Source organism: Hyaena hyaena, unplaced genomic scaffold (genome assembly GCF_003009895.1).
Source record: "Hyaena hyaena isolate Hyena2069 unplaced genomic scaffold, ASM300989v1 scaffold_315, whole genome shotgun sequence".
In the NCBI taxonomy this organism is placed as follows: domain Eukaryota; kingdom Metazoa; phylum Chordata; class Mammalia; order Carnivora; family Hyaenidae; genus Hyaena; species Hyaena hyaena.
This window is the reverse complement of record NW_024080948.1, coordinates 937,609-958,983: the sequence shown is the minus strand read 5'-3', so window position 1 is coordinate 958,983 and position 21,375 is coordinate 937,609. Positions and strand designations below refer to the sequence as shown.

General features: G+C 37.8%; 1 protein-coding gene across 3 annotated transcripts in view; it reads left to right on the top strand.

Moving 5' to 3' along the window:
• The window catches only part of ITCH (itchy E3 ubiquitin protein ligase), a 139,836-nt gene that overhangs the window by 25,048 nt on the left and 93,413 nt on the right, over positions 1-21,375 (top strand). For all 3 annotated transcript variants that reach the window (XM_039248704.1, XM_039248705.1, XM_039248706.1), the window contains exon 3: positions 19,348-19,438. In XM_039248704.1, coding sequence (XP_039104635.1) covers positions 19,369-19,438 — 70 coding nt within the window. In that variant the 5' untranslated portion in view covers positions 19,348-19,368. The remainder of the gene's footprint in view (positions 1-19,347; positions 19,439-21,375) is intronic.

The following is a 21,375-nucleotide window of genomic DNA, read 5'->3' as shown; positions in this document are numbered from 1 at the left end:
AAGTCGGATGCTTAACTGACTGAGCCACCCAGATGCCCCAGGGATTATATTTAAAGTCCTAAAGTTATAATACTCTAATTTGAATTTATATCACTTACTTTCAGTAACATACAAAAACTCTTCTTTTACAGCTTTGTCACCACCCATTTCAGTTATTGATGTCACAGAATTGGATCTTTATACATTGTTGTGGCATTGCCTCTTATAACCTTGCCTTGGATGTCACATACTGTCCTTTCCTGCCACATTCTATTCATTAGAAGAGAGTAAATCTGGCCTACATTCAAGAGGTGGGATATGAGTTTCCATCTTTTGAAGTGAGTTTGTGGATATATTTTAAAATGCCATCATGTATTAATGATTTTTGCCTGACTCAGTTATTACATTAGAGGTTGCAGGATAATGATTCTTTCATTTCTTCTTCATTTGTTAAGCTCAGCTAAAATTTGAGGGGAAACTCAGTCCCATGACCAACCTCCAAGTATTACTTCCAAACCAGTTTTTTTTAATTAACTTTAATATTTTTTATTCTTATCCCCAAATTTTCTGGTTTATTAGATAACTTAACATTTCTGTGCTTGTTTCATCATTGGTAAAATGGGGATTGTAGTATCTATGACACAGGTAGTATATTCCTTTCCTGTGACTGCTCTAACAAATTACCTCAAACTTGATGACTTTATTAAAATAAAGACTTACTTTCTCACAGTCCTGCAGGCCAGAATTCTGAAGTCAAGATGTCAGAAGAGATGCATTTACTCTGAAAGCTCTAGGGATATACTTCCTTGCCTTTTTAAATTTCTGGTAGATGCATGTGTTCCTTGGCTTGTGGGCTGCATAATTTCAATATCTACCTGACTTCACATTGCCTTTTTTCCTTCTCCCCTCTGTGGGTCTTTTAACAGGACAGTTGTTGGATTTTAGGTCTCCCTGGATAATCCAGGATGATATTATCTTGAAATTCTTAGTTTTATCTGTAAAGATCCTTTTTCCAAGTAAGGTCACGTTTGTAGGTTTCAAGGAATAGGATGTCGACATAGCATTTTGGGAGCCTCTATTCAACCCATCACAGGGAGATTGTATTAAATTAGTTACTGCATGTAAAATTCTTTAAAACAGTTCTCAGTACATGATTATTCACCAAACTAGTTATTTTTTATTATGATGATGTTTGTGGTTTATAGAAATCTCCTGAATTTATTACTTTATCTTTTATACCGCATTATTTTAGCAGTTTAAATTTCTGTACCTAGCATCCATAATTAGTATGGCTTTATGTTATGGTTTGCTTAGTATAGTTCTGGTTTATTCCCATTGACATAGTATTCTATCTTGTCCCTGTTCACACTCAGAAATAACCCAATTAGGATGAAAAATTAAATGGTCATTCTCCCATAGTTCATCCTACTCTTTATTTTGCCATTTGATAAAAATCATTACTGAATGTAAAATAAGTATATATCCTTCTATTTGAATTTGTAAGAACTTCAGGATAGATTCTAAACATGTTAGGTTAGTACTTCAGTGTAAGTTTTCTTGTTCATATAATTTAGAGCAGAGATCTTACCTTAGCACTTAGCGAGAATTATACCTTGGCTTCTCTGTTAGTTTTCTATTGCTGTGCAGTGAATTATTCCAAGGTTCAGTGGCTTAAAATGACAGTAACTTATTATCATCTGCAGTTTCTGTGGGTGAGAAATTTAGGAGCAGCTTGGCTGAGCAGTTGTGGCTTAAGGTCTCTCTTGATATTGCAGTTAGGTTATCAGGCAAGTCTGCATTCATCTATTATAGCCTTGACTGGGACTAGAAGATCTACTTCCAAGGTGACTCACTCATGGTTAGCAAATTAGTGATGGCTCTTGGTAGGAAGCTTCATTTCCTTTTCACCTGGGCCTCTCCATAGGACCACTTGAATGTCTACGTAGTATGGTGGCTGGCTTCTCCCAGAATAAGCAATCCCAGGGATCAAGGCAAAAACTGTAATGCCTTTTATGACCTAGCTTTGGATGTAATACACCGTTATTTCTACCATATTCTGTTGGTTGTACAGGTCAACCCTGTGTCACTGTATCAAGGGAATTATTACAAGAGTTTTGAATATCAGGAGGTGAGGATTATTGGGGGGCATTTTTGAGGCTGGCTACCACAGCTTCTAGACATATAACTGGCCAAGAATTCAAATCTTTTTTATATTCTAAATTTTTAACAATATTTATTTGTTTGTTTAGAGCGAGCGTGAATCAGGGAGAGGGAGAGAGAGAGAATCTTAAGCAGGCTCCACGCTCATGGACTGAGCCATCCAGGCACCCTTTTATTTTTATTTATTCTTTCCATATCTTTTTATATATTCTTTCTCTATTAATACGTCAGAATTCCAAGGGTGCCAACCCAGGAATTTTCTCGTGTTGCCTTGTTATGAGTATGTTTTATGTTCACACATTTGTATAGTTAACCTAAAATAGTTGGCTTTTAGAAACATTTTTTACTTTTTTTACTTAAAGGTTTTCTGCTTTTCACTTTGTCTATGATAGTGGTCAGTTTTCTAGGCTATTAGTTGTATTATATAGACTCTTTTGGGTTTTCCAGGAAGACATTCACATTGCTTGTGAATTGTAAGTTTTGTTTCTAATATTTATAACAACAGCCTGGTTCATTGATTATTGTAGTCCATTCTTTTTGTATTGTATCATTTTCCCCTTTGTGCTTTGTTTGTTGGCCAAATTTAAGCACATCTCCTGTTCTCTTCCTGTTTTCCTTTTCACCCATAAGTGCTTCTCTTCTGTGTTGTCTTGTCTGAAATCTCCCTCCCTACAAAGTCATAATTTATTACTACAGCCTTTATTTCCTTACTTATGTTATTTGCACAAATAGAGTGCACAGTGCAGGTTTTCTATAATTCTAATTATTTGTATTTGGCTCTCCCTCACATTTTAAATTCTAGGAGGGCAGGAGCCTTTGTAAATCTGTGGTGTTTACTATTATGATGGGAAACTTTCTGCAGTGTGTGTTCATTGGTTGCTTTTACATTGTTATTATTAACCTAAGAACAAAAACACCCTTTGTAACCTTACTTATTTACAAATAGAGACTCTTTTGTACAGGTTACGAGTGTTCCCATTTATTTGAAAAAATGTTGGACAGTGGTGAGCCCTTTAGAGTGTAATAGATATTTTTAAAACCTAATGTTTAGTGGGGCGCCTGGGTGGCTTAGTCGGTTGGGCGTCCGACTTTCGCTTAGGTCATGATCTCGCGGTTCGTGGGTTCGAGCCCCGCGTCGGGCTCTGTGCTGACTGCCAGCTCAGAGCCTGGAGCCTGTTTCAGTCTGTGACTCCCTCTCTCTCTGACCCTCCCCTGCTCACGCTTGCTCTCTCTCTCTCTCTCTCCTAGAAATAAAAAAAAAAAAACAAAAAACAAAAAAAAACACCCAAAACCTAATGTTTAGTAAGAAAGATATCTTAATTTCAAGTTCTTCTGAGGTGTCAGAGAAAAGTACACCTTGAGTAACCTTTTCATATTTATTGATGATTCAAGAGATATTTGGAGGCTCACTATTAATATGCTTCAGGCATTGTATCTGGCTTTAGCGTATAAAGATGAATGGCCCCTGATTTCAAAACAATTTGAAGGGGGATTTGCCAACAGATATTAAGGGACAGCAATTAAACACTTGTTAGGTTTAAGACTGTCTTATAGCACTTTATGGTATTATCTCACTCTTCAAAACAGAACTATGATAAAATGATCCCTGTTTTGTGGATGAAGAAGGCATGGCTCAGAGGTTAAGTAATTTGTTCATGTTTGCACAGTAACAATGTTAGTTTGTGGATCTAAATCTGTGTGATTCCAAAGCCTGCATATTTAATTACCGTGTTGTAATAACTCCTGGAATACATGCAGGAGGGTTGATGAGAAGAAGAAATTCATTAATTCTGCTTTGGAGTCCAGGGAGAGCTACCAGATGAAATGCTTGAGCAGAATGTTGAGGATAAGAGAGGACTAGATGAATGGGAAGTTAAAGAAGGAGAAGAGCAAATTTTGAACAAAAGGAACAAGATAAGTAAACCACGGAAGTATTAAACAGATGGCATGTTGAGGTAGGATGAGTAATTCTATATGCTTGAAGTTTGTATGAGAGAGTGAAAGGTGAGTTAAGAGAATAGGCAAGTGAGGATCATCGGAGGTGTAGGGAATTCATTTTAAAAATCCTTTTGACAACATTGTGTGTATGGACAGATTGGGGTTATACAAGGAGAAATGTTGAAATTAGTATGGTAGTGTAAGGAGAGCCAAATGAAGGGAGTAGTGATGAGGATAAAGAGGAAAATGTAAAAAAAAATTTTTTTAAATTACAAGATTTTCACTCCTATCTGTTTTATTCTAATGTCTCAAGGAATTTTGCCTCTTCACATTTCCCAGTTTTTAGCCCTAATGGTGATGTATATATGGTACTCCTAAATTGTACCTTGTTTTTTCACTTTGATACTTGAGAGCAAGGGGGTTAGCAAATCATGGCCCATGGAAGGATCTGGCTTTCTGCCTGTTTGTGTAAATAGTTTTTCTTGAACACAGTCTCATTCATTTATTTTATGTGTTGTCTATGACTGCTATCCCACTACAAGGCAGTTGAATAGTGACAGAGATCATTGGTTCACAAGGTTTAAAATATTTACTCCTTGGGGCGCCTGGGTGGCTTAGTCGGTTAAACGTCCGACTTTCGCTTAGGTCATGATCTCACGGTTCGTGGGTTCGAGCCCCGCATCGGGCTCTGTGCTGACTGCCGGCTCAGAGCCTGGAGCCTGTTTCAGTCTGTGACTCCCTCTCTCTCTGACCCTCCCCTGCTCACGCTCTCTCTCTCTCTAGAAATAAATAAAAAAAAAACCTTAAAAAAAATAAAAAAAAAATAAAAATTTACTCCTTGGCCCTTTACAAAAAATCTGACCCTTTTTAAAAAAATTTTTTAAATTTTTTTTAAATTTATGTCTGAGAGAGAGAGAGAGAGAGAAACAGCATGAGCAGAGGAGGGTCAGAGAGAGAAGGAGACACAGAATCCAAAGCAGGCTTCAGGCTCTGAGCTAGCTATCAGCAGAGAACTCGACACCGGGCTTGAACCCACGAACCATGAGATCATGACCTGGGCAGAAGTCAGACGCTTAACTGACTGAGCCACCCAGGCGCCCCAAAACTGACCCTTTACAGAAAAACTCCTTATTTCACAGCATCATATTGAAGACATTCTGTTATCTAATAACTAAAGTGAATGTAATAAAATTTACTTAATATTACATGTGAGTCATTATTAATTAGATAACATTGACCACATTTGTCATTCAGAATCTACGTTACTTCCGTAATGTATTTGGAAATTATATTAGTTAACCTCTCCCAAATTTCAAGGCTTCTTAGGTAAAGGGGATTTAAATGTAAAGAGATTTATGAAAATAAAGAATGGAAAACTCATCTGTACAGTTGAGTTTTGTTAGCCAGTCCAATAAGGACCAAAAAATTGTTTAAAGCTGCAAGATTATTTAAGACTACATCATACTCTGGCAACCAAATTATTTTGTCAGTCTGGCAGCAGTAGGTGTCATTTGATCCCTATTCTAATGTTCTGACAATTTATTATGTACAGAGCTTGCAGTTTCAGACTACTTGAGCTGATTAAACTGGTGTAGCCTGTCTCCATAGTATAGGCTCTTCCTACTGGGGACAGTTTTCATGCAAATTCTTTTTTCTCTGAAAATTTTTTATGGCATCCTATTTTTGTTTCATGAATGTAGTATCTTTTCATCTCTCCGAAGATGTTAGTACATTTTAAAAAGTGTTCTTTGTTTTTCTTTGGCATTACTCATGATAGAAACTTTTCACATTGCCTGCTGGTATTTTATCATGTTTAAAGATTGGAGACTAAAAATCAGGCTAGGAGTTCTGAGTGTGCACGTATGGAGGAGAAGCTTGTTAACAGAGAACTTCACTATAGGATTTTCTGGTGGATAACCTTTTAAGAAGTTGGAGAACTTCTTAAAAAGACTCATCCTATCCACTGCCTGTTTTGGTTAAGTCTTGGCTACAGTGGGCTGGGAACCAAGTGGAAAAGAGGATGGGATTCTTGTCATTCAGTTTGCATGTGTTCCTTTAATTCTCCTGTTTTTTATATTGTCCATCCTTTAACTGTGGCTGGCATCTCCCATTCTAGAGATGCTTTATTTTACCATCTCTAGGAAAAAACTCCTGAGCCTTCTTGTGTGAAGTAGGTGATTTAGGAATCACAGGCAGCTTTCAGAAAATCCTGCTTATGTGTCTTATCTTTATCCCCTACTTCCAGAATTATCTGGTGTGTCTTGAAACTACTATAGTGTAAACCATCTTAGTTCTTGGCTTTTCCCTATTACCAACATAGGAACCCACTTTCTTGAGTGTGCTGTCACTTAGCATTGCTCTGTTTTGTAGTTGACTGTAGTTAGTTGCTTGCTGTTATCTCCACTTCTGTTTTCCCTGACTTTTACTGTAGTTACTTTTTTAATTTTTAAAATTTCTTTGCTAGAGTTTAGAGGGAATTTGAAAGGAGATTCAGATGTGCATGTGTAATCTATCATCTTTTTGTAAAAGACCTTTCTCCACATACTTCATTTTTCTTTTTGTTTACTTTCTACAGTCTTTTAGATTCTTAACGCTTTTTCCTCTCAAATCTTTTTTCTCCATACTGGTTTGGAATTTGTGTACTCTTTTTAATTTTTTACTGCTTCCTTTTGAAATTTTAACTTGCATATTAACCTCACTAAAGTTAATCAGTATCTTTGCCTTGCTTAGCAATACAAAGATCTTGGAACTTGGCTCGTTATCTCCATTCCTGATTTTAATTCTATTATTTAGTATTTTAGCTTTATACATGTATTATTATTTATTTTTTATTTTTCAATGTTTAATTGTTAGAGAAAGGCAGACAGAGAGAGACTGTCCATGGGGGAGAGGCAGAGAGAGGGAGTCAGAACTCGAGCTGGCTCCAGGCTCCAAACTTTCAGCACAGAGCCCATGCAGGGCTTGAACCCACGAACCATGAGATCATGACCTGAGCCAAAGTCGGAAGCTTAACCGACTGAGCCACCCAGCTCCCCATACACATATATTTTTAAATGTTTATTTAATTTGAGGGGAGTGAGCATGTTCCTGTGTGTGCACTTACATGCACAAGTAAGGGGAGGGGCAAAGAGAGAAAGGGAGAGAGAATCCCAAGCTCCGTACTGACAGATGCAGGGCTTCATCTCACAAACTGAGATCACGACCTGAGCCAAAAATCGAGAGTTGGACGTTTAGCCGACTGGGCTACCCAGGTGCCCCTAGCTTTATATTATTAAATGCCCAAGTTAGACATTCTTTCATGTATTTCGTACTTATCTAATATTTACGACTTTCTTAGTCACTTTCATATCTTGAGTTGCAGAACTTTCTTTCACAATCATTGTCTTTATTCCTGAAGTATGTCCTTTATTAAAAAAATTTTTTTTAATGTTTTATTTATTTCTGAGAGAGAGAGAGAGAGAGAGAGCGTGAGCAGGGAAGGTCAGAGAGAGAAGGAGATACAGAATCTGAGGCAGGCTCCAGGCTCTGAGCTAGCTGTCAGCACAGACAGAGCCCGATGCAGGACTCGAACCCACGAACCGTGAGATCATGACCTGAGCCAAAGTTGGACGCTTAACCAACTGAGCCATCCAGGCACTCTGAAGTACATCCTTTAGAATTTCCCCCAGTGTTGATCCATTGGTGGTAAAATATTTTAGCTTAGAAAAATAAAAAGTCCTCTAAAATTTTTTAAAAGAGGTTTGTTGACATGTGGTTCACATACCATACAGTATACCCATTTAAAATGTACAATTCAGTGGCTTTTAGTATATTCAGTGTTGTGCAATGATCACAGCATTCAGTTTTAAAACATAATTACCCCAAAAAAGAATCGCTATGTTAGTTCTCACCCCAAATCCCACATCTGCTCAGCCCTAGGCAACCAATAATTGATTTACTGTCTCTATAGATCAGTTTACTCTGACATTTCGTGTACATGGAATCATACAATATCTGGTTCTTTATGACTGGCTTCTTAGACTTAGCATAGTATTTTTGCCAATTTTTCAATCATTGTCTTTTTGTGTTGTAAGAGTTCTTTATATATTCTGGATACTTTTATCAGATATATATGATTTACAGAAATTTTCTTGCATTTTGTGGATTGACTTCTCACTTCTTGATGGTGTTTTTGACGCACCAGAGTTTTAGCTTTTGATTTATATCCATTTTATTTCGCTGTTGCTTTTGGTGTTATACCTGGTTCTATTTTAATTTTAGGGTTTTTTTCCGTTTAAAAAATGCCATTAGAATTTTGATAGGGATTGCACTGAATCTGTAAATCTTCCAACCCATGAATATGGATACCTTTCCATTTATTTGTGTCTTCTTTAATTTCTTTCAGCAATGTTTTGTAGTTTTCATTTCCTTGACTAAGTTTATTCCTAAGTATTTTATTCTTTTTGACGCTATTGTGAGTGGGATTGTTTTATTTATTTCTTTTTTTCTGGCTTGATTGCTCTGGCTAGGACTTATATATTGTGTTGAATAGAAGTGGTGAGAGATGACATTCTGTCTTATTGCTAGTATTAGAGGAAAAGCTTTCAATTTTTCACCATTGACTGTGATATCAGTTGTGGGCTTTTCATATATACTCTTTATTTTGTTGAGGTAACTTTTTTCTATTCCTAGTTTGACAGTTTTTATCATGAAAGACTATTGGATTTTTTTTCAAATCCTTTTTTTACATCAATGGTGATGGTAATGTGATCTTAGTCTTAATTCTTTTAATGTATAATACATTGATTTTCATATGTTGATCCATCTTTGCAACCCAGGGATAAGCTCCACTTGGTTATAGTGTATTAAGCCCCCCCCCCTTTTTTTTTAAACGTTTATTCATTTTTGAGAAGGAGAGGAGGGGAAGAGAGAGAGAGGGAGACACAGAATCCGAAGCAGGCTCCAGGCTCTGAGCTGTCAGCACAGAGCCCCACATGGGGCTCAAACCCATGAGCGGTGAGATCATGACCTAAGTCGAAGTCAGACACTTAACCAACTGAGCCACCCAGGCGCCCCTGTATTAAGCCTTTTAATGTGCTGTTGAATTTGGTTTGCTGGTATGAAAAACTGAACATTTTGAATTGTTAAAATGTGGCAACTCTGCAAATCAGATTCTTCTTCCACTTTGTGGTTTCTTATTCTGCTCATTGTGGTGGTTTTTTGCTTATTTAGTGATATTTCCAAACAAATTTTGTATAGTCTGTATTCTTTGTCATGTATGGCCACTGTCTTAGACTTCATTTCCTGCTTGCATGGAGACTGAAGGTCAACCAGAGTTAAGAACCAGGATCTTTTCCTGTCCTTTCTGAGCGTGCATCCACCCCTGGGCATATGCATGAACTTCTAGACTTAACATAATACCCAGGAGTTTTTCAAAGCTCTCATTCCTCCAAATGTTTCCTTCTCCAGTCTCCTCTTCCCAGTCTTTTCAATAAATCTATTGTGTGTCCCATCTATTTATTATCCCTGCTTCAAGTGACAGTGGTTAATATATTTGATTTTAAATGCTTCTGACAGACACTGGGAAAGTATCTCAGCCCCTGGAAGCTCCCAGGCAGGGAAAACAAAGGCAAGAGAAATTCTGAGCCAGTCTTTCATGTAACTTCCAGAAAATTAAAACTTACAACCACAGTTCTTTCGTAGGGGTCTAACTTAATTTTTTTTTTTACATATGTTTGTGCAGTTGTTCCAGCACCATTTGTTGAAGAGATGTCAATTGATATGGGAAACAAAGGCAAAAGAAAAAAAATTAAATTTCCCTACTACTTAGAGCCCATTGACAAGTCCTTGAAACAGGCAGTGACCTTCCTCTGTGAGCTCAGCTGCCTCAATGTTGACACTTCGCTGAGTACAAAAGGCAGTCTTAGCCTGACCCCCTAGGAACCAGTAAGTCCACTTTAACATATAAAAATCTCTTCTGAAACTCCATTTTCTCCTTGCCCCCCCACAAGATATGTGTTGGTAATCATACTCAAAGCTTATGGCCCACTGATACACATCAGTAGAAATGACCTTTACCTAAACAATAGCTAGCCCCCTTGAGGTCCTGGAAACTTTGCTTCCAAAATTCCTTAGAGACTTAGGCTATGCCTAACCCTCTCCCAACTTGCAAGTCACAATCGCAGTGCAGCTCTTTCTGCCCATGGGTCCTTTTCCCATGCTTTAGAAAACCCTACCATTTTGCACTGAAGACGTTTCAGGAGTTTTTTCTTGGCTGTTGGCTCTGAACCCCAACATTTTCTACATCAGCAGTGGTTATTATTTATGTATTGAAAACATTTTATTTTTTAAGGCAATTTCTATATCTTACGTGGGGCTCAAATGCACAACTCCGATCAAGAGTCACACACTCTGCCACTTACCAGCTGAGCCATCCAGGTGCCCTGGCAATGAGTGAAACCAAAAGATTTGACATAGATAGATATAACACCAAAAGCACAATCCCTGAAAGACAAAATTAGAAATTGGACTTTATTAAAATTAAGTCCCTTGGTTTACAAAAGGCACTATTTACTTTTTAATGTTTTTATTTATTTTTGAGAGAGAGACAGAGCGTGAGTGGAGCAGGGGCAGAGAGAGAGGAAGACACAGAATCCAAAACAGGCCCCAGGCTTTAAGCTGTCAGAACAGAGCCCAATGTGGGGCCCAAACTCCCAAACCATGAGATCATGACCTGAGCTGAAGTTGGACGCTTAACTGACTGAGCCACCCAGGCGCCCCGTACAATCTAGTTTTCAATCCTATTCCTGGCATAGTGCTCCTAAAACCCTTGGAATTTCCTAAGTGATGAGAACGATAAAGGTGTCTTTTGTTATGTTATTGAGGTGACTTTTAGACATTGTCTTAAGAATGGAGACTGGTTGCTGGGTCGACTGGGTAGCTTAGTTGGTTAAGCATCTGACTTCGGCTCAGGTGATGATGACACCCCCAGTCAGGCTCTGTGCTGACATCTCAGAGCCTGGAGCCTGCTTTGGTTAACTGACTGAGCCACCCAGGTGCCCCTTTGAAGCCTGCTTCGGATTCTGTGTCTCCCTCTCTCTCTCTCTCTACCTCTCCCCAGCTCACTGTCTCTCTCAAAAATAAATAAACATTAAAAGAAAAACATTTGAAGAATGGAACCTGGTTGCTAGTGGAGCCAATCATGTGATTGGAGGTTGGAACTTTCAGTCTTACCCCCCAAATCTCCCCAACCTCTGGAGAGGGGAGGGGGGCTGGAAATGGAGTTCAGTTGCTAATGACTAGTTATTTAATCAGCCACACCTGTTTAACAGCTGCCATTAAAAAATGTAAAAGGATGAGTTTCAGAGAGCTTCCAGGTTGCTGAATGCAGGAAGATTCGGGGAGAATGGTACACTGGCTGAGGACCTAGAAGCTTCACCTTTCCCCCATACCTTGTGCTATGCACCTCTTTCATCTGGCTGCTACTGAGTGATATCCTTTTATAATAAACTAGTAACCTAGGAGATCATAATTTTGAGTTCTGTGAGCCACTCTAGCAAACGAATCAAACCCAAGTAGATAATCATTGGAACTTCCAGTGTGTAGCTGGTTAGTCAGAAGCACAAGGGACAACTTGGACTTGCGTGTACCATCTGAAGTGGGTGGGGAGTTTGTAGGACTGATAACTTAACCTGTGAGATCTGACATTACCTCTGAAATAAGTTGTAGGAGACCCAGCTGGAGTCAGAGAATTGCTTGTTGGTGGAATGATGCAGTTTGAGTGTTGGGGTTGGAGTCCATGACCAAGAGAGATTTCTTAAAATATCTTTGGTACAAAAGGGTGTTTTTATTATAGCATGGGGACAGTACCCATGGGCAGAAAGACCTGCAGTGGGGTTGTGAGGAGTGACTGATTATGTAAGATCTTCTATCTAGTGGCGGGCAGGGTGATGTTAGTGCTCCAGAAAATTGAGTCTGTAGGTTTCTGGAGATTGTGTTTTTCTTATAAATCATTAAGACAGTGGCAAAATGATGGAGACACATGTCCTGCATAACTGTGATCTCTGTTAGTTAACCATTTGTTTTTCCCTTTCCTTTGTTCTTGGGCAGCCCTGAGCCTGAGGAATGTCACATATCCCTTGGTGGGAAGGGTTAGCTTGTGCTTTGCTCTCAGCTTGCCTTTTGCTCCCACATCATGAGGAAACCACTCCCATCCCCCACATACACCCACATTTTGGACCCTCTACACTGTCAAGAGTGAAGAGAGAAGCCATAGTTTGCAAGAAAAATTTGTGAAACACATATCTGGTAAAGGACTTGATTCTAACATATAAAAAGAACTCTTAAAATGTAATAATGTGAAAACAAAAAGTGAGTAAAAGATCTGAAGAAATACCTTACCATATAGTATACACAAATGTTGGGTAAACATGAAAACATGCTCAACATCATGTCATATGGAAATTGCAAATTAAACCATCAGTGACATATCACTGTACATCTATTAGATTGACAAAATTCTGAAAAGTTAATAATACCAAATGCTGGTGAAGGTATGGAACAAAAGGAATTCTCCTTCAGTCCTAGTAGGAATGCAAAATGGTATACAACTTTCGAAGACCATTTGGCAGTTTCTTACTGGGTTAAAACATAGGCATACCATTATCCAGCCATTGTATACCTTTTTACTCAATTGAGTTGAAAACCTGAGGCCACAGATAACTTATACATGAATATTTATAGCAGCTTTTTTCATAATTGTCTCAAACTGGAAGCAAGCAAAATATTCTTTAATAGGAGAATGGATAAACTGTGGTATAAACACACCATAACATATTATTCAGCAGTTTAAAAAAAAAAAAAAAAGGGGCACCTGGGTGCCTCAGTTGGTTAAATGTCCAACTCTTGATTTCTGCTCAGATTGTGATTTCATGTTCACGAGTTCCAGCCCTGCATCAGGCCCTGTGCTGGCAGTGTGGAGCCTGCTTGGGATTCTCTCTCTCTCTCTCTCTCTCTCTCTCTCTCTCTCTCTCTCTCCCTCTCTCCCTCCCTCTCTCCCTCTCCCTCTCTCCCTGCCCCTCCCAGCTTGTGAGCCCACATGTGCTCTTTCTCAGTAAATAAGCTTTAAGAAAAGTAAAGAGCTGTCAAGCCGTGAAAAGTATGAAAGAACCTTTACTAGTATTGCTAAATGAAAGAAGTCAATCTGAAAAGTCCTCAAATTATATGATTCCACCTACCTGACATTCTGGAGGAGGCGAAAGTACAGACTAAAAAGATCAGTGGTCATCAGGGGTTCTCAGTGAAGAGAGACACGATGGATAGGTAAAGCATGGGTGATGAGCTTCTGTGTGAAACTGGTGGACCCATGGTGTTATGCATTTGTCAAAATGCAGCACAAAGAGTGGACCTGAAAATAAATTGTGGGGCTCGAGCTTACAATCCTAAGATGTCTCTTTTGACTGCATGTTCTACCAACTGAGCCAGCTAGGCCCCCTGAATTTTATGTTTATTAATTTTTTAAAAAATATTTTATTTTTAAGTAATCCCTACACTCAGCATGGGCTCAAACTCACAATCATGAAATCAAGAATTGCATGCTTCACCAACTGAGGAAGCCGGGCACCCCTAGACTTTAATTTATTTTTTAAATTAAAACGTAGTTGACACACCATGTTACATTCGTTTCAGGTAAACAACATAGTGATTTGACAACTCTCCATGTTATATTATGCACACCACAAGTGTAGTTGCCATTTGTCACCATATATCACTATTAAATTACCATTGACTGTGTTCCCTGTTCTGTACCTTTCATCCCCATGACATATTCATTCCATAACTGGAAGTCTGTATCTCCCACTTCGCTTCACCAGTTTTGCCTATCTCTTTACCCCTTCCCTTTTGGCAACTGCCAGTTTGTTCTCTGTATTTTTTGGTCTGTTTTGCTTTTGTTGTTCATTTGTTTTGTGTTGTAGAATACATATAAGTGAAACCATATGGTATTTGTCTTTCTCTGACTTATTTCACTTAGCATAATACTCTGTAGGACCATCCATGCTGTTATAAATGGCAAGATCTTACTCTTTTATTTTTTATGGCTAATCCTCCATTGTGTGTGTGTGTGTATATATATCTTTATATATCACACACATCTTTATCCTTTCATCTACTGATGGGCATTTAGATTGTTTCCATATTTTATCTGTTGTAAATGCTACACTAAACAGAAGGGTGCATGTATATTTTTGAATTAATATTTTCAGTTTTCTTGGGGAAATACTCAATGGTGGAATTACTCGATCATATGGTATAATTCTGTTTCTTAGTTTTTTGAGGAACCTCCATACTACCTTCCACCGCGGATGCACCAATTTATATTCTCATTAACAATGCACAAGGGTTCCTTTTTCTCCACATCCTTGCCAATACTTGTTATTTCTTGGGTTTTTAAAAAATACTTATTTCGAGAGAGAAGCATATGTACATAGGAAAGGGGCAAAGTGAGAGGGAGAAAGAGAATCCCAAGTAGGCTCCATGCTGTTAGTGCAGACAGAGCCTGACATGGGGCCTGATCCTAGGAACTGTGAGCTCAAGACCTGAGCTGATATCAAGAATCTGGACTCTCAACTAACTGAGCCACCTAGGTGCCCCACTTATCTTTTTGATACTAGTTATTTTGACAGGTGAAATTGTAGACTTAAGAAAACCTAAAACTTCCAATATATTCCATGCACTTATTAACAAGGTAAAGTGCCTACTTTTATGGACTTCAGAGTCAATAAACAAATCAGAAAATTTTCAGATATGTCATAGAAAGTAATAGGATGGTTAACTTCAGATTGAATAAGTCTGGACAGATCTCTCTGAGGAGGTGATATTTAACTTGAGGCCTGGATACAAGAAGATGTTAGCTATTTAAAGATAGAGAAAAAAGCCTTCTTAGCAGAGGGAACAGTTAGTACAAAGGCTGTAAAGCTAGGGTGAGCTAGTGTGTTTGAGAAATAGAAAGAAAGCTAGATTTGCAGTGGGTGAAGAGCAGAATGATAGGAGGTAAAGTCAGAGAGTCCACATGGGTAGTAGTTAGGCATCTATAAGCCAAGGTAAGGAGTTTGTATTCTATTTTAACTGAGATAGGAGGTTCTTGAGTATTTATAGAGCATGATCTAACTTTTATTTTTCAAAGAGGACTCCAGTTGCTGTGTGGAGGATAGTGGGAGGGAGGAGCCAGGAGCAAATACAGAACCAGGGAGACCAGTTTAATGACTTCTAGTAATCTGTTGACAGGAAAGGGATGGATGTTTGTAGCTTAGACTAGGATGGTTAAGAAGAGAAAGAGAATGTAGCTATATAGTAGGGTGTGTTTTGTAGGTAGAATCATTAGAATTTGTTGAGGGAAAGATCATGCCCATATGTTTGGCGTGAGCAACTGGGTGGATGGTGGTGCTGTTGGGGCCAGGATGAGTGTGTACAGGTATAGAGAGTTTTAATTTAGTCATTTTGACTGTGTAGGTAGGCAGTTATAACTAATGGTCAGGATGAAATGTCTGGAGCTTGGGAAAACATGGGATTTGAAGTATAGGTTATCTATTATATCTAGTCTCTCTTGCCTGTTTTTTATTTTATTTTGTCTGTCTGTTTATTTATTTATTTAGAGATTGCACATGAGCAGGGGAGGGAGAGAGAGATTGAGAGAGAAAGAGAAAGAGAGAATCCCAAGCAGGCTCCACACTGTCAGAGCAGAGCCCCAACATGGGGCTCATACCCATGAACTGTGAGTCATGACCTGAGCCAAAACCAAGAGTCAGATGCTCAACTAGCCGACCCACCCAGGTGCCCCAATTGCCTGTTTTTTAAATTGTACAAATCATCAGTGATAAATGTTTTCTTTTAAAAACCTCAGAAAGTACATTTAAAACCAAAAGTTCCCATGAGCACCTTCTTTACTATATATATTCCTCTCCTCCACAAAGTTAACCGCTGCGACAGTGTCAGATGTATATTTTTTCTGCATTTATTTATATGTGTCTATAGGAATATATAGTTTACTTTTTTTTGCAAAAATGACATCATATTGTATATATTTTATAATGATCTTAGAATCATTTCACTTATTAATAAGTTACTTATTTTAATGTCTGCATTGTATTCTGTTCTGTGCTATGAATATTACTTATTTAACTGGTTGCCAATTGATATTTAGGTGGTTTTGTTTTTCTTTTTTTACTATTATACATATGGTAATTTATTTTTCTTAAAAATTTAAAATAAAGGTATATAAAAGTAATATGTATAAGTACATGCATTATTAAAATTACCAGCATATTTTTGCAGAGCAACTCATTCTACTACAGTGATTATTATTTGGAGAGAATCACTATTCCTAAAAATGTGTGTCTATACTTTCATTACGCTTTTCTGTATGAAGTTAATTTGGATTTTAAAATTTATTTTTGTAGAGATTTTAAATTTATTTACTTTGTAACTTTGTAATTAATGCTAATTTAGGATAAATCTATACTATACTACAAAAAGGTTATTTTTCTAGCAATAAATTGTTGATATAAATCAGCAGCTAGAATAGTACTATATCATAATAAGATCAGCACGGGATTTTAGATTTCACTTGCTATCTCTTGATTTACTTGTCTTGATGTCATAGTACTGTTGCATTCAGTCTTTTCGGTATTGAGGAGAAGGTAATAACTATACAGAATGTGGTAATGATGTCTTTGGAAGGCCCTTTGTATAACAAGCACTTTGGACCAGAATATCCTGTACAAAACAGTGTTAAGGCTTTTGTGTTAAAATTCATTTCTTTTATATTCTGGGTGACTACTAATGACATTATTTATGGTGTATGCCTTCCCTGTTTAAAATAAAAGATTCCTTTTAGTAAATTGTAGGTTATAAAACATCTGAAATGGTGCAATTTAAATAAAGAAGGTAAAGGGGGAACAATACACACACAGACACACACACACACACACACACACACACGGCCCCAGAGAATGAGCTAGTTTCTATAGTGAAGGCCAAAATTTTAGCTTTGAGCATTTTAATAAGTCAAGGAGTAAAACGTTAGATTTTATAGAGTTGGTCTTAGTAGGAATTCTTGTTCCATTTCATTTTGGCAGATTTGAGAAGATATCAGAATTGTTTGATATTAAAGTAAAAAAAATTAGCAAGCAGGGGAGGGGGACAGAAGGAGACAGAGAGAGAATCCCAAGCAGGCTCCACCCAGGTGCCCCTGATATTTAAACTTTTTAATGGAAGTCAAAATTTTGTGTGAAAATTTGACAGTAGGCATACAGTATCAAGATATTTTATTTGTCTTAACTGCTATTATACTTCTTACATTGGTAAATAAGTGCTAAGTAAATTTCATTTCACTTTAATCTTTACCATGATGCAGTTGAAATATTTTTAATATTTCCCAGTCCCCAAAAGCCTAAGAATAGATTTTTACTGTAAAGATATTTAAACACTATTAATGATAAATAACATTTACAGAGCATTTTTTAAATATACATAATCATTCATCTTTGCAACAACCCTGTGAGGTAGATGTGGTGTTAACTCATTTTTCTGATCGAAAACTGGGACCTAGAGAGATTACATAACTCAAGTAGTATCATATAAGTGTCATAGACAGGAATTGAGCCCAAATGTTCTGATTTTGTTACAACATCTTTGTTATATTCATCATGCTGTTTCCACATGGGGTTACCTTTTCTATGATTGGAGACTAAAGGAAATACGTGAGACTTAATCTTTTTGTTGTTGTTGTTAAATTTATTTTGAGGGAGAAGAGTGTGAGCAGGAGGGTGACAGAGAGCGAGAGAGGGAGAGAGAGGATCCCAAGCAGGCTCTCTGCTGTCAGCACAGAGCCCGATGCAGGGCTCAGAAACTGAGATCATGACCTGAGCTGAAATTAAGAGTTGGGCACTCACCTGACTGAGCCACCCAGGCATCCCTCAAAAGCCATTTTTTAATTCATTTCATCAAACAGATATTTAAGTGTTTACTATGTGTCAGGCACTATTTTTGGCTTCTGGCTTTCATCAGTGAACAAAACAAAGATCCCTGCTCACATGGAGTTTATATTCTAGCCTAGATGGTCAGAACCAATAAACATAATTACCAAGTGAATTACTTAATATGTTAGAAGGTGATATATTCTGTAGAAGAAAAAAAAGATGACCAGAGAATTGGAGCAGACTGTAATACTGTTAAGAGAACAAATAAAAGTCCTAGTGCTAGAATGTGCTGGCATATTTGAGGTATAACAGGGAGGTAGGTACTTGAGTAGGTTAGGAGAGTAGGAGGAAGTAAGATCAGGAAGTTGGGAGCAGGGGTAGCATGAATCCTATATGGTCTTTTAAGGTCATGGTATGGATCTAGGCTTTTACTCTGAGTAAAATGAGAAGTCTTTGCAGGGTTTTGAACACTTTAAAAGTCATCCTGATTGTGTTCAGAATAGGCACTGAAGCTAGACACAGCTAGAAACAGGGAGACCTGTTAATAATTGTGGTAATTTAGGAGGGAGGCATAATCCAGGGGGAAAAAAAAGTGGCTGTGAACAGATTGATGTTAGAGGTGGTGAGAAATGGTTGGATTCTGGATATATTTTGTGAATCGAAACAACAGGATTTGCTGGCAGATAGGAAGGGAAATAAAAAATGAAAGGCAAGATGACTTCAAGGTTTGTAGCCTGAGCATTTGAAAGGATGGAGTTGTTATCAACTGAGATAATTTACAGGGAAGATCAGGAGTTCAGTTTGATTTGTTAACTTTGAGGTTTTTTTCACATACCCACAAGTAAAGTTGTTTAGAGTTTAGGATTGAAGCCTGGGATAGAAATATGAAGTTGGGATTCATTCGTATATAGATGACATTTAAAGCCACAACACTGATTGATCTCCTGGAAGAAATATGATAGAGAGATAAGAGGGAGCTGAACCCTAGGATATTCCTAACATTAAGAGGGGAGAAAACAGAAGAGATTGTCAAAGGAGCCTAAGAACAATCATTGAGGTAGGACTTAAACCTAGAGAATGTTCCTTGGGAACCCAAGGAAAGAAAGTAAACCATGGAAGATGGAATGATTAGCCATGTCATTTTGCTGACAGGTTAGGCAGGATGAATATTAGAATTGAAAATTTAATTTAGCAACGTGAAAGCCACTGTTATTGTGTAGTCTTCATTAAGACATGGAAATGGCCGGTTAGCACTATACATATTTTTTTTAATGGGACTGTTTGATGTTCACAGTGTCTCCTTTGCCATATTCAGGTTTGTTGTCCTGTTGGTGGTATGTCTGGCAGTGGATCACAGCTTGGTTCAATGGGTAGCCTGACCATGAAATCACAACTTCAGATCACTGGTAAGTCTTAAAAAGATCTACTGTATACTTTTTTCCCTCCCTAAGATAAAAAAATAATCCTTTTTTTTTTTTTTTTTTTTTTTTTTTTTTTTTTTTTGGTCGTAATTTATTTAAGGGGAGAGAAAATGAGAATCCCACAAGGGACAGAGAGAGGGAAAGAGAAGGAGGGAGGGAGGGAGAGTGGGAGAAGCGGGACTCATCCAAAGCNCTGTATACTTTTTTCCCTCCCTAAGATAAAAAAATAAATTTTTTTTTTTTTTTTTTTTTTTTTTTTTGAGAGAGAGAGGTCGCAAGTGAGTGAAGGGGAGAGAAAATGAGAATCCCACAAGGGACAGAGAGAGGGAAAGAGAAGGAGGGAGGGAGGGAGAGTGGGAGAAGCGGGACTCATCCAAAGCGGGCTTGAGCTCATCCAATACAGGGCTCATGCTCACCTCAGGTGGGCTCAAGCTTACCTGATGTGAGGCTTGAACTCCCAAACTGTGAGAACATGCCCTGAGCTCAAGTCAGATGCTTAATAATTGAGCTACCCAAGCACCCCCAAAAATAATGTTAAGAGAAGAAAATCTTAAGTGGCTATTATATATTAGGTAATTTTTTAATTAATATTTGCTTAATGAGTGAATGAACAGATGGTTAGATATATAAAAATTATTATTTTTATTTCAGGATATTCTTGGGCATTTTGCAAGGTTGTTTTTTTTCCCCCCTCTCCCATTAAACATTGGTGTCTGGGCAGTTGCTATTGTTTTTTGTTTTGTATTAACAGTCTTGAGATATCATTCATATACACACAGTTTACCCATTAAGAGGTCCGTGATTGTTATTATATTCACAGTGTTGTACAGCTGCCAACACTTGTCAGTTTTAGAAAACTTTCACCCATTAGGAGAGGACTCTCCATGTCCTCTAACCACCATCAGCCCTGGGCAACCACTAAGCTACTTCCTGTCCGTAGGTTTGCCTATTCTGGTTATCTCATATAAATGGGATCCTAAAATATATAAGGCTTTTTGTTTCTAACTTTTTCCACTTGGCATGTTTTCAGGGTTCATCCATATTGTAGCATGCATTAGTATTTTATTTCTTTTTATTGCCAAATAATATTGCAGGCATGAATATGCCACATTTTCTTTATCCATTTATCAGTTGATGTATGTTTGAGTTGTTTCTACTTTTGGCTATTATGAAAAATGCTATGTGTACAAGTTTTTTGTAAAGATGTGTGTTTTCAGTTCTCTTGAGTATATAGGAGTGGAGTCACTGGTCATATATATGTTTTACTTTGTGAAGAATTCCAAATTGTTTTTCATTTCATTTTATTTTTTATTTTTCCTTTTTTTTTAATGTTTTATTTCTGAGAGAGAGAGACACAGTGTGAGCAGGGGAGGGTGAGAGAGAGAGAGAGAGGGAGATACAGAATCTGAAGCAGGCTCCAGGCTCTGAGCTAGCTGTCAGCACAGAGCCCGACATGGGTCTCGGACCCACAGACTGTGAGATTATGACCTGAGCCAAAGTTGGACGCTTAACCAACAGAGCCACCCAGGCACCCCGTTATTTTTCCTTTTTTAAATGTTTATTTTTGAGAGGGGGAGGAGGGGGAGAAAGAGAGAGCGTTCCAATTGCCAGTGCTTGTTATTTGTCCTTTTGATTATAGACATCCTAGTGGGTGTGAAGTGGTATGTCATTGTGGGTTTGATTTGCATTTCTCTGGTGGTTAATGATGTTGAACATCTTTTCATGTGCCAAGTGGCCATTTGTGTATCTTTTTTGGAGAAATGTCTATTTAAATCCTTTGGTTGCTATTATTAACTAATATCTCTGTTTCTTTCTCTAACCATATGAACCAAGTATATCACTTTGAAATTAATATTCCTAATGTTCTAATACACCACTTATGTTATATTCTTGTTCAAAAACCTTTAGTGCTTCTGTTTGGC